The sequence below is a fragment of the Phacochoerus africanus genome, chromosome 10, assembly GCF_016906955.1.
Source record: "Phacochoerus africanus isolate WHEZ1 chromosome 10, ROS_Pafr_v1, whole genome shotgun sequence".
In the NCBI taxonomy this organism is placed as follows: domain Eukaryota; kingdom Metazoa; phylum Chordata; class Mammalia; order Artiodactyla; family Suidae; genus Phacochoerus; species Phacochoerus africanus.
Window position 1 is genome coordinate 115,692,699 of NC_062553.1, and position 13,714 is coordinate 115,706,412.

Below are 13,714 nucleotides of genomic sequence, written 5' to 3' on the forward strand. Positions count from 1 at the left end.
TCTAAATAAGACATTATTGAAAGATAAAAGTTATTTTTATTTCAAGAAATTGTAAAAATCCAACTGTCTCCATTAGAAAGTAGATTATAAAGAAGAAAAATTTGCTTTAGTGCAAGTGATTTAGAGATCAACAAAGAAAACAAGAAATCAGAGGAAAATGGAAGAGGAAGGAAAGGAAAACACCAACTGGACCTGTGAGGAGAAAAAAGTCTGTTAATGAGATAGAAACAAAGCAAATAACAGAGCAAAAGCTACAGCGACTTATGTATATGTTGAGATATCATATACTTTGAGATATCCTATACAAGACTTTGGGGAATATTTATTTTTCTTTCCATTTCTATTCAAAATATGGTGCTTTAAAACTTTTAAATTCTCTGCTTTTCCTTTATTCCTCAAGAGATTTTGTTAGAATTGTACATAAGAGAGTAAAATACAAGAGACAAAGAAGAGAAATTTTTTTTTATTTATTTTTTTTTTTGGTCTTTTTGCCTTTTCGAGGGCCGCTCCTGTGGCATATGGAGGTTCCCAGGCTAGGGGTCGAATCGGAGCTGTAGCCCCCAGCCTACGCCAGAGCCACAGCAACGCAGGATCCGAGCTGTGTCTGCGACCTACACCACAGCTCACAGCAACACCGGATCCTTAACCCACTGAGCGAGGCCAGGGATTGAACCCGCAACCTCATGGTTCCTACTCGGATTCGGTAACCACTGCACCGCAACGGGAACTCCAAAGAAGAGAAATTTATAATTGCACATGAAAATATTAATTTATCATAAGGCTTTTTTTTTCCTATTTTTTTTTAGGGCTGCACCTGTGGCATATGGAGGTTCCCAGGCTAGGGGTTGAATTGGAGATACAGCTGCCAGCCTATGCCACAGCCACAGCAACATGGGATCCAAGCTGCATCTTCAACCTACACCACAGCTCATGGCATTGCTGGGTCCTTAACCAACTGAGCAGAGCCAGAGATCGAACCTCATGGTTACTAGAGTCACAATGGCACTCCCAACTTATCATAAGGCTCTTGAATGGCCCATGTACCACTAAAAATTACCAAATTCATTAAGGCAGTAGGGACCAAGAAGTAAGCCTGGAGGTCAAGAGTAGAGAGTGGAAATTTCATAGCATCCTCTTCATGTTCTTTCATCTACTTCAGTTTCTTAACTGTGGAAATAGACTGAGGACATTGTCTCTCATCTGACTGCTCTATGGGCTTCTGTGTTAAAATTATCACACAATAGCTGATTATTTCTATACTTATAAATTTCACCATTACCTTTTTATATAAATGTTTGCATATTTATAACTTTTGAAGACATTTTAAGTCATCTTACCTCTGTCAACTTATACAAGATTTGAGTGAATAACCATTAGTAAAGGATAAAACAAAATAGCACTCGACTCTTACTAGAACCAGTTGGATAATTTCCTATCTATTTGCCCTAAAATCCTTTCTGTCTCCACCACTGGCAGCAAGGCAGTTTAACCAGTGCCTGGAATGGTGCCTGGTACACAGTAGATATTCAAAAAAAAATTGTTGAATAAATGAACCTGTTATTCAGCAGATAATAGGGCAAATGCTATGTACTAGGCATTGTTCTGGGCATTAGAAAAACAATAATAAGTAAAAAAAAGTCCCTGCTTTAATGGAGCTTACAGTATATTGGGAGAGACAGTCAGTAAACAAACATACACATATCAAATGGTTATAAATGCTGAAATGAAAAGTAAGGCAGGATGAAGGAATAGAGTGCCGATGGTTTTTCTTTATAAGGTGATCTAGGAAACCCTTATGAGTGAGATGCAAAGTCACTAGAACATAGGGAAACAAAAGGTTTTTATATAATCTGGCTTTCATTTAAAGAAAATCATTCTGGTTGCCATGTTAAAAAAAAAAAAAAACTGTAGAGGATGAGGATAGAAGCAGTTTCACAAGAAGTTATTGCAGTAGTCTAAGAGGTAATGGTAGCTTGAACTAAAAGATGAGATTAGAGGGGTTGAAGATGGAGGTGAAGGAAGGGTTTGCAGATTTGTAAATTGTGTAGGACATTGTAGGCCTTGGTAAGGACTTTAGATATTATTCTGAATAGAACATGAAGCCATTAAAGTGCTTTGGAAAGAGAGATTATATATCTAAATTACATTTTTAGAGGCTCACTCATGTGTGGTTAGTGGGCCATTGGAACAAGTATGCAAGCAGGAGAGACCAGTTAGGATAATATGTAGAAGAATCTACATAAAAAATAATGGTTGCTTAGGCTCGCATGGCAATGGCATAGGTGGTGGGAAATGATCAGGTTCTGAGTATGTTTTGAAGTTAGAAACTACATAATACGTGAGTAGAGAAGAAAAAAGAAACAAATATATATCCAAGTTTACTGCTTAGGAAATTGGAAGAGTGGAATTGCACCATCCTGAGATGGAGAAGACTTTAAGAAGGGTTTGAAGGTAGAGATAAGGTAGGAATCAGGTGTTCTCCTTTGAATCTGTTAAATTTGAAAAGCTTATTAGACATCTAGATGCAGATATTGAGGAAACAAATTTATGAGTTTAGAATTCAGGGAAGAGGCAGAAGACATAAATGTGACATCATCAATGTATAGGTAAGACTTAAAGCCATAAGACTAAATGAAATCACTTAGGGGATAAAAGTAGATAGACAAGAGCAGTCAGAAGACAGCCATGGGGAAGTCATGAAGATGAGGAAACTCCACCAAAGGAGACCAGAAAACTCAACTAGTGAGATGGGAGAACTCGGAGAAATTGGTATACTGAAGGCTAAGGGAAGAGAGTTCTGAAAAGAGAAGAAAATAAATGTCTCAGATGATGATGATAATGATGGGTCAGGTTCAAATAGAGTCCTAAAACTAGATTTGACAATGTGACAAAGTGAATATTATTACTGACCTTTATAAGAGTATTTGGAGGGAGCAGTGGAAATAAAAGTCTGATTGGAGTGTACACAAGAGAAAATGGGCTTCCTACAAAGAAATGAAAAGAGGTAGAATAAACCTGTAACTTAAGGGGAACTTGAAAGGCATCCATCCATCAGTCACAATGTGTGGCCCTTGTTTGTATCTTGATACAAATAAACAGACTGCAGATACAGATAAGTAGATGGTGGATGGATGGATAGGTGGATGAGTGGGTGACATTTATGAAGTAGTTAGAAATTTGGGAGTTCCCATTGTGACACAGCAGAAATGAATCTGACTAGGAACCATGAGGTTGCGGTTTCGATCCCTGGCCTTACTCAGTGGGTTAAGGATCCAGCATTGCTGTGGCTGTGACATAGGCCAGCAGCTGTAGCTCTGATTAGACCTCTAGGCTGGGAACCTCCGTATGCCGTGGTTGCGGCCCTAAAAAGCAAAAAAGAAAAAGAGATTTGAACACTTACTAAATATTTTATTATATTAAAGGATTATTATTAATATATTCTAGGTGTGATAATAGTTCTTTGGTTATATTTTTGGAGTCATTTCAGAGCTGTAGCTAAATATGCTAAATGATGTGTGGGATTTATATCAAAACAGTAAATGTGGTTGAGAGGAGTGAGTGGAAGCAATAAATGAAATAAATTGGCTATGAGTTATAATTGTGGAAGCTGAGTAGTGGATTCCTAGGGGCTCATACCATTCTTGCCTATTTTCATATTTTTTGGACATTTTTCTTAATAAAAAAGTAAACAATGGGAAGAGATGAAATGGAGACAGAAGTTATAGGCAACAGAAAATTAAAACAAGAAAACACATTGAATCATCCACTACAATTATTTATATGTCCCTTTATATAACACAACCTCTAAAAAACATTTTTTAAGATAAAATCTTTATACTATCACATTTCCTAATCCCCAAAGTTCCAAGAATAGACAACTAAGATACACCCTAGCATGGATTCTGAATATTCCAGGCACTGTTAGAATAGTTATCTCTAAAATAAACATGGACCAGAAAGCTTAGACCACGTAATGGCTGTTTTTGTAAACTCTCCCATTCTTTTTTCTTTTTTTTTTTTTTTTTTTTTTTGTCTTTTGTTGTTGCTATTGTTGTTGTTGTTGTTGCTATTTTTTGGGCCACTCCCGCGTCATATGGAGGTTCCCAGGCTAGGGGTCTAATCGGAGCTGTAGCCACCGGCCTACGCCAGAGCCACAGCAACTCGGGATCCGAGCCACATCTGCAACCTACACCACAGCTCACGGCAACGCAGGATCGTTAACCCACTGAGCAAGGGCAGGGACCGAACCCGCAACCTCATGGTTCCTAGTCGAATTCGTTAACCACTGCGCCACGACAGGAACTCCCCATTCTTTTTTCTTACCGCATAATTAACCACATTCCAGTATATAATATGCTAGAGTAATAACCTGGCTTACCTGTCCTGCTTCTTACTTGTCACAAGTGCCTCTGGTAGGGTGTAAGATGATTACTGACCTTGTATTCATCTTCTTGGTTTTGCCCCGCTGCTGATTTTACCTCTGTGAGTGAAATAAGAAAGTACAGTAGCCGTTGCTTAATTGTTGTTAGATGTTAATACTATGAAAATTGATTTCATACTTTCTTTATATAGTAATTTTTTCAGTGTTAGTGAGATATAATTGACACAGAAGGATTGTGTATATTAAAAGTGTACAACTTGATGTTTTGATATATGTATACATTATGAAATGATCACCAAAATCAAGCTAATTTACATATCCATCACTTCACAGTTCCTGTTTTCTTTCTTCTTTTTTTCCTTAGCAAATTTCAAGTATCCAATACAGCATTATTATACTTGCTATACAGAGTAACTGTAGTCACCATACTGTGCATTAAATCTCCAGAACTTACTCATGTTGCATAACTGAAACTTTGTTCCTTTTGACTAACATCAGCCCATCTCCTCCCATTGACCCTTCACCCCTGGCAATCACCCTCTACCTCTGCATCTATGGGTTTGACCATTTTTGATTCCACTTGTGGATGAAATGATACAGCATTTATTTTTATGCGTCTGACTTATTTCACTGAGCATAATGCCCTCCATGTTCACCCATGTTGTCATAAATATCAGGATTTCCTCTTTTTTTTTTTTTTTAAACTTTTCATTTTACTGCCACTTCTGTGGCATATGGAAGTTTCCTCGCCAGGGGTCAAACTGTAGCTGCAACTGCAGCCTCTACCACACCCACAGCAACACCGGATCCAAGCCACATCTGTGACCCACAACAAAGCTTACAGCAATGCCAGATCCTTAACCCACTGAGTGAGCCCAGGAATCAAATCTGCATCCTCACAGAGACAGCATCAAGTCCTTAACCTGCTGAGCCACAACAGGAACTCCAGGATCTCCTTTTTTAAGGATGAATAATAATCCATTGCATATACACAACACATTTTCTTGATTCATTGTCAATGGATACTTAGGGTGTTTCCAAATCTTGGCTATTGTGAATAATGCTGCAAAAAACATGGGAGTGGAGATACCTCTTCAAGATCCAGATTTCATTTCCTTTGAATGTATGCCCAGAAGTGGGATTGCTGGATCATATGATAGTTCTATTTTTAAATTTTTGCGGAACTACCATACTGATTTCCATAATGGCTACAACAATTTATATTCCTATGAACAGTGTGTAAGGGTTTTCTCATGCAGTTTATTTATGAAAATAAACTTCCATAGTACTCTAAGAAAATGATTATCAGTGTGTCAATTATAAAATATCTGAGTGTAGAAAACTAGCAGAAGGTAGAATACTCTTCTCAGTTATGGGAGAAACATAATAATGATTCAAAGAAAAAATGACATTTTAAAATCATACTTGACACTATAATCGAAGGAAGAGATCACTGGAAACTTAGTTAAATCATTTCTACCTATTTCCTACTAATCTCTCACAATTCTTATATTTCTGATTGAGATCACTGAATTGGGCAATTAAAATGATCAAGACATTTATTAATGACCCTAGAAATCTCTTAAATAATCAGTAGTACACAGTGCTTAAGTTGTATTTGACCCAGGACCACCCTGTATTCTAGATGGAGAAATCACACCATATTCTAATTCTCATCTCAAATATGCTTATCTGAGTTGTCCAGCCAACTCTTAGAAATAGGTATATAATTTGCATAAAGTGTCAGCCTACCCCCAACCACACATACCAGAAATATTAAATGCGTAGCATATTTTCAGCATTCCAGAGAGTCAAGAGGACACATAAGATATACAGCATCAGCCTCATATACATAAAACCAAGAAAATGAAATTACTACAGCTGCTCATTATGAGAAATTGCCAATTCCCTTATTCAGTTTCATACTCAGCCAAAAGTGATATTTCGCTTTTGAACTGTTACCCCAAATTTACCATTATTTGAGGGGAAAGGCATGAAGAAATAAAATGGAAGAGAAAGACTTCTCAGTTGGAGCTTCGTCAGGAAGTCAGTCATTTATGCCCATTGTCCAGTCCTCAATATGAACTTAAAACGCACAAGGCTGAATTTTCACATCAGGAAATTTAACTGTCCTACAGTGTACTTCTTGCGGAATCTTGCAGCAGCCCAGTTTTCTTAGCATCCTGCTACTACTATAGGATCTACCTAAAACTGTGTCCTGGGACACTCAGTGAGAAACAATATGATCCTGTTCTGTGCCCCCTCTCAAGTCTTACCTAGTCTCAGCTTTAATTTCTTGTCCTTAGTTAACCTGCACCACGCTGTGGCAGATCAAAAAAAAAAAAAACCTTTCCTCCACTCATTCTCCTGCTTCAGTAAAACTCGACTTCCTCTAGACAAACATACCAGCCTCTTAGTCCAAGTTAAGATGCAAGATAAAAAGAGAAAAAAGATGGAGTGGCACCCAAAAGAGCCTGCCACTTTCAGACAGTTCGGATTTGAGGTGTGCCTACCTAAGCTCTATAAACAAATACCACCACCAGGTCCCACTAACCAGGAGAATGACAAAAATGCAAAAGCTTTGCCCCCTCCGCATTAGAGGACTTGCCACAAGAAATGCAGCTGCCCCTGCACTCTGTGATTCCTAAAATTCTATCCCAATAAATACCATATTCTGCCAGCTCCATGTAGGATGTTGCCCGCTGGATCTCCACTGGTTGTGCAGTTTCAGGAACCCCATTGTCTCCACACAAGACTCGGTCTCACAAATTCCAGCCCTACAACATGCTGCGTAGTGTGACTTGCTCTCTACACAGGGCTATACTTATAAAAATTGCAGTTTAGGGTCCCACACAAACCTAACCAGCAAATGAGTCTCCATATCTAATAAAATGATTCTCAACCTGGATACACAATAGAATCACCTAGGATTCTAGGTGAAAAAAAAAAAAAATTGATGCTGAAGCTTCATCCAAAAAAACTCGACCTATTTCTGGTCTGGAGTGAGGCTGGATATCACCGCTAACTAAAAGCACCTGGATGATTCTGGCGGCTTCATGACACGGGTCCAATATTTTATCCCACCACTTACACCAAGGACATCACTCAGTCTAGGCTTGTGATTTCTTTTTGAAGTCAGCTACAAAAAGCTACAGCTGCAGTCTCCACCAGGCCCTTCATCACCCAAGTCCAGTGCCCTGACCGTTACCCACTAAAGTTGGCAATGCCAGATGGAGAGTGAAAGATCGCTGAAACTCTGAACCCTGCCTGTGTGGTTCTCCTCTGTTCCACCAACTAGCTTCTCCATGAGCAGTGTGGCTTTTTGCACACAGTGGCTTCATAGCCCTTTCTTTCCTCCCTAACCTGTCAAAGCCACAGCCTCAGCGAGCACTCCCTGATCAGTCTAACAACTGTGGCCATCACATCTGGCTTCTCATTAATCATGAAAAAGGAATGGAGAGGGAGCAGCAGCTCCTCAGCCCTGTTAAATTCAGGTGTATGTTGAACTTCTGCTTTGGTAATAGCCACACTGCTTGATATACCTTGTTGTGATCTCCTGTACAGAACTGTAAGCACTGTGAAAACTGGAACAGTGCCATAATCTTAACCTGAAAACTCAACATTTGCTGTTTTTCCTTACTGAAGCACAGGCTTGCTTCTTTTCAAGGTGCCTAAAATTTGCCTTCTCCTTGCACTCCATTTCTGCTTTTCTTCTTAGACCTCCCACATCATAGCAGCCTGATTGTTCTGAAAGTGCTCTGTTCCGCCTGCTTTGCCTTTACTGTTTTCTAGCTCAGTAGTTGTTATGTCCCTCCTGACAATCACAGTGGGAGCTCTTTCCAGCTCTACAGCATAGTTTGAGAGATTAGTTAAATGTACAGTAAGTCCTTTCTTACTCATTTTCCCACTTCTACAGTGTTTTAAAAGTACTAAATGCTAAGACTGCTTATCCACAAGCCCTTTTGAGTAATGATATGTTTATCTTAGAATTCTGACCTAAATGGTAACTGTACTGCTGCATGTAGGAGAATGAAGGAAGATGTTTCAGTAATCACATGGTACCAGGGGCTGTGCTGCCTGCACATGACTCTAGGCAGATGAATCTGGTGCCTCTGTTCTTAAGGACTGAGGTTTGAAAAGAAAAAAAAGTGGGAAGAACAGGATGAAGACCAGCTCACGTTGGCACGCTAGCTCACTTGATACCTTTTGAAATACAGGTGTGCTATTTCTCTTCAACATTAATTATCATTAAGGGTACCCTCAGGTGGCTCTAAAAGAGTTTGGGCTCAGAAATGTGAATAGCCATTTGACTCTCTCTTAGGGCACTTCAGAGAATGGTGGAGAAGATAACTGGTGTTAGCAGTATTGAGATCTATTTCTGTGAGTTGTTTTGAAGATTGCTAAGATCCAAGTCCAGCAACATCTATTTCACTTGTTTTACTGATGCCTTTATCCTTTTTGGCCTAAGATAGTATCTTTCAAAATACTGTTCACGGGGAGTTCCCGTCGAGGCTCAGCGGTAATGAACCCGACTAGTATCCATGAGGATGTGGGTTTGATCCCTAGCCTTGCTCGGTGGGTTAAGGATCCAGTGTTGCTGTGAGCTATGGTGTAGGTCACAGACACGGCTTGGATCTGGCATTACTGTGGCTGTAGCGTAGGTCGGCAGCTGCGGCTCCCATTTGACCCCTAGCCTAGGAACTTCCATATGCTGCAGATGTGACCCTAAAAAGACCAAAAAAAAAAAATTGTCCACAGACTTTCTGCTTTAGTTTCATCTAGTTTGTTTAAAAATAAAAACAAAAAACACATTCCTGAGCCCCAGATTAACAAAGCAAAATCTCTGAATGAAGCCTTGAAGTTATCCTGACCAAACCATCAACTGAGTCTTTTGAACCATAAAGTCTAGACTGCTGGCTTCAGACTTCACCAGTATTAAGCCTCAAACACTCCCAAAAAGCACTGGCACTGTGAGCAGGTATTTGTTATTTTTCTTGAAGAATCTGAGATCAGATTATGATAAAGTAATTGAAAAGAACCCAAGGACACAACACCCAAGGAAGAAGAATAGGATACCACCTACAGAGAGAGAGTGGCCAGAGAGCCAAAGAAAACCTTCTGTACTTCATTTTTGCCCTAGGTTGTTCTTCCTTTATCATAGTTTAGTTCAAACCAGCATGCATATATTGAGCCCCTACCATGTGCCAGGCACTGGGGATAAAAAGAAACAGAACAATCTCTCTGGCCTAGGGGAGTTTATGGTTTACAAGATGAAGCAGACTCTTAAATAGAAAATTTAAATAAATGTAGTAAGCCAAAGATAGAGATTTGCATGAGAAATTTGGGGGGAGGGGGGGGCTGAGAAGAGGGCCCCTAGTGGAAACTTAGCTCCTAGACAAGAGTAGGAAAATAAGTAGAAATTAGGCAGATGTGGGGTTGGGGGAGTGGGGTGGGGTGAGTGATTTGCAGAGAAACTAAAAGGGAGGCAAGGAGCTAGTGGGAAATAGAACATGTTGCCAACAGAGGGTGCACAGCCAAAGGCTCTGAATCCTAAAGTGATCCCATCTATCGGGAATTGATTATGGTCCAGGACCGCTTCATCATAAAGGACGAGGAGTGGAAAAAGATAGTCAGTGAACATGAATAGGCAGACAGGGGCCAAGTCAGGGACATAGGTGTATGCCTTGATAATTTCTCACAGCTCTGCTTTGCTAGGCATCTAGAATTCTTGGAGCATTCCTTCCAGAAGTTTATTCCTTCCAAGTTTATGGTCTCAAACTGCTGATTGCATTTGCTCCCAAAACCAGTTTATGGGCCTTCCCTGGGACATTGTGCATGTAATTGCATTAACTAATACACTGACAACAGTATTTTTAAAAATGTTCAAAATGTAGATTTGAGAATGTTTTGACTATCATTGGAAGGATACATGAAAAATAAGAATATTAATGCTCTCTGGAGAGGGAAACTGAGAACTGAGGTAGGAGGAATTTATATCTCACTGTATACCCTTTTATATTGTTTGATTTATTTACTGTATCTATTTATTGCCTATTCAAACAAGTTTAAAAGAGAACTAAAGACGGAGTTCCCTGGTGGTTCAGTGGAGTAATAAAAAAGAACTAAAGATACACATTTATCCCGGAGTATAAATATATTGTTTGTCACCTATAAAAGTGACTTAATTAAAAAACAAATTAATGATTTGGTGATACAATAATGACAAGAGTAATGTCATTAGTTTTGTCTTTCACAACTTGAGAAAAAAATGAGATTCGAGAAATAGCAATTTTGTGTATCCTTTTAAAATTTGTCCTTCTTTCTTCAGTTTGCAGCTCATCTTGTGAAGATGAAATATCCAAGAATCTGTATTCTAGATGGTGGTATTAATAAGATCAAGCCAACAGGCCTCCTCACTGTCCCATCTCCTCAGATATGAAGGACAAGAGTATGGCTGACAAAAGGACAAAGTGGCATCACCCCGGCAGCACAGCTCTTCACAGCCTTGCCACTCTAAGACAAAACTAGACTTCCAGGTTGTTGCATTTCCATAAAGTTTTGTCATGAGACTTTTTTTTTAATCTCATGACCCAAATGTTCAGCTATCCAGGCAACAAACTTGACAGCACATGTATTGCTGAAAGAATTTTCTTAACAGTGAAATCCGATCATGTATTTTCACCACACCAACACAAAGCCAGAAGAATTCAGCTGACGAGGTAGATTTAGCATTATCAAGAAATCTCAGTTGCACTGAAAAAGCTGTTTTCCATTGCACTGAACAGAGAGTCTCAACAAAGGTATTCCTTACAAATATATACTGAATGCGGGCTGAGATCATCCTTCCATGATAATGAAAAGTGAAAAGCTATTCACAATACATTCCTTCTGAGTAAATGCCACATTGACAACTCCTTTTTGACTCAGACACGTGTGTGTGTGTGCGCGCGCATGTGTGTTTAAAGGGAGAAGAATTTAGCTCATTGGAGAAAGTAATAATACTTTACCTCCAGAAAAATGAAAGAAACCGTTCATATTATAAGTTATGTATTCATTTCCTATAGCCAAGAAACCCAGAATAAGAGTGACTTCAACTAGATGTTTATGTCTTTCTCACATAAATGTCTGCATAGTCACTATGGGGCTAGTATGTTGGTTTCATAATGATTGAGAACTCAGGTGTCTTTTCTTATTCCTTTTCCTCCTCAACACCTGGTTTCTAGCTCATGGAGCAAGATGACCACTCTCCTCCCACCATTATATCTCCAATTTAGAAGGAAGGGGATAAAGGAGGAGAGGGGGAAGAAGAGAAAAGGAGAAAAGAGAGAGGAAGGAAGGAGAAAAGAAGGAGAGAAGGGAGGGCATGCTCCTTCTCTTTAAGGGCACAAACCGTAAGATGCACATATTGCTTCTGCCACATACCATTGGCCAGAACTTAGACATGTGGCCACAACTAGCTCTCAGGGAAACCTGGAGTACAGTTTTGGCCGCGCAACCATCTACCCAGTAAAAACTGTTCTTACTGTGTGGGAAGAGGGGAACACACTGAAGGACAGCTGGCAGCCTCTGTCACATTCTGATAAACATTAAGTATTGGAGTTCCCTGGTGGCCTAGTGGTTAAGGACTGGGTGTTGTCACTGCTGTGGATTGAGTTACTGCTGTGGCTCAAGTTTGATCCCTGGCCCAGGAACTCCTGCATGCCTCAGGCACAGCCAAAAAAAAAATAATAATAATTTTAAAAAATTTTAAGTAAGTGTTTCATTGAATCTAAGATACATTACAGTTTTAGGTGCCATGAAGAAAAAAATGCAGTGAAATAAACTGTGACATACTGTCAATTATATGATTAATTTCCATTTCAGAAATGTGAAAAATATGCATTTTAGAATTATTAAGATACAATATATCTTTTTGACTATCTTCAGTTTTGTTTTAACTAAAACATATTCTTTCATCTTTAACTTATATTCCTTTTCAGTGTTAGGGCTGCCTTTGTAGATCATTTCAATGACAGCCTCAATTTAACTTTCTGGACTCTGGTTTTATTATTGCTGGTTGTAGGGGGGCATCTTTTTATTGAGATATAATTTACGTACCATAAAATTCACCCCTTTAAAATGTGCATTTCATGTTTTTTAGTAGATTCACAAAATTGTGCAATCATTCCTAACTTCCAAACATTTTCAAAGCCCAAAAAAGAAATCCTGTACCAATTATCAGTATTCCCACTGATTCTTCCCAAGATCTTTAATTTCTGAATACGGAGTGACATAAATATCCAGCTTCTTTCTTGCATGTGGATATCAAGTTGTCCCAGTGGCCATGTTATTTTGTTTGTTTTGTTCAATGAAATTACATTGAGTCAATTACCAAATACATTTTGGATACCTACTGTGTATAAGACACTGACATACTCAATGGTCATATTATTCTGTGATTTTTATGTAATATACAAAGAAAAATGTGAAAATTAATGAGAAAAGAAAATTTACCATGATTTCTCTAGCATCATTTTTGGGCTATTATCTACCCAGGTTAGGAAAATAAGTACTCCCATCTTTTCCTTCAGTCTTTGATGACTTATTTGACCCCATAATCATAGTGCAGCACTGATGATCACTTGGAAGGAATGGTTCTGAGTCTTAATTTTGCCTTACTGAGAAAGCAGAGAAAGCTGGGGTGGCAAGGTGGTGGCAAAGATTTGAACTGGATGGGGAGGAAGGTAGCGAGAGAGGTTAAAGACCTGAGGGTTGTGAGGAGAGCTGGTGAGAAGACAGTGGTAGGCAGCCTCCATCACAATTTTGCATTTGGTCTTTCTTAAAACTTGATACTTTTAGGCTTTTTTTGAAAAAAAAAATGGAAGATTTTTAAGCATTTAAATTATTAATAATATTTACTCTTCTCAATAGTAAAACAAGAAAGAGCATACAATCACTGCCATGTTTATGATGTAGGGCGTGTTCTTTGATGACAGATGGTTTCAGTAATGTTGACCTCAACAACTACTCGTTCAATTAAACCTATATAACCCATGATTTGTAGAGGTCCTTTGTAATGTATTATTGACTCCTGCACTGTCGTTATTAGCACTGTTTTGTTTCACTAGCAATCTCTTCCTTCTTCCTTGAATTCCTTTACTACCTCCACCAGCCCCATACACACACACACACACACACACACACACACACACACACACACACATGCATTTGTAAATGCTTCATAATCCAGCACTAGTAGCATATCCTCCAGTCTCCTCTGACTTCCCTGTATTCGCTGAGGCTGTATTAAGAACCTCAAATCTATCAAAGCATTCCATTCATACTTCTAACAAT

The 13,714-nt window shown here is 38.9% G+C and overlaps 1 protein-coding gene across 3 annotated transcripts in view; it reads left to right on the plus strand.

Moving 5' to 3' along the window:
- The window catches only part of TBCK (TBC1 domain containing kinase), a 221,969-nt gene extending 208,552 nt beyond the window's left edge, over window positions 1-13,417 (plus strand). For all 3 annotated transcript variants that reach the window (XM_047751736.1, XM_047751735.1, XM_047751737.1), the window contains exon 26: window positions 10,710-13,417. In XM_047751736.1, coding sequence (XP_047607692.1) covers window positions 10,710-10,820 — 111 coding nt within the window. In that variant the 3' untranslated portion in view covers window positions 10,821-13,417. The remainder of the gene's footprint in view (window positions 1-10,709) is intronic.
- The last annotated feature ends 297 nt before the right edge of the window (window positions 13,418-13,714 follow it).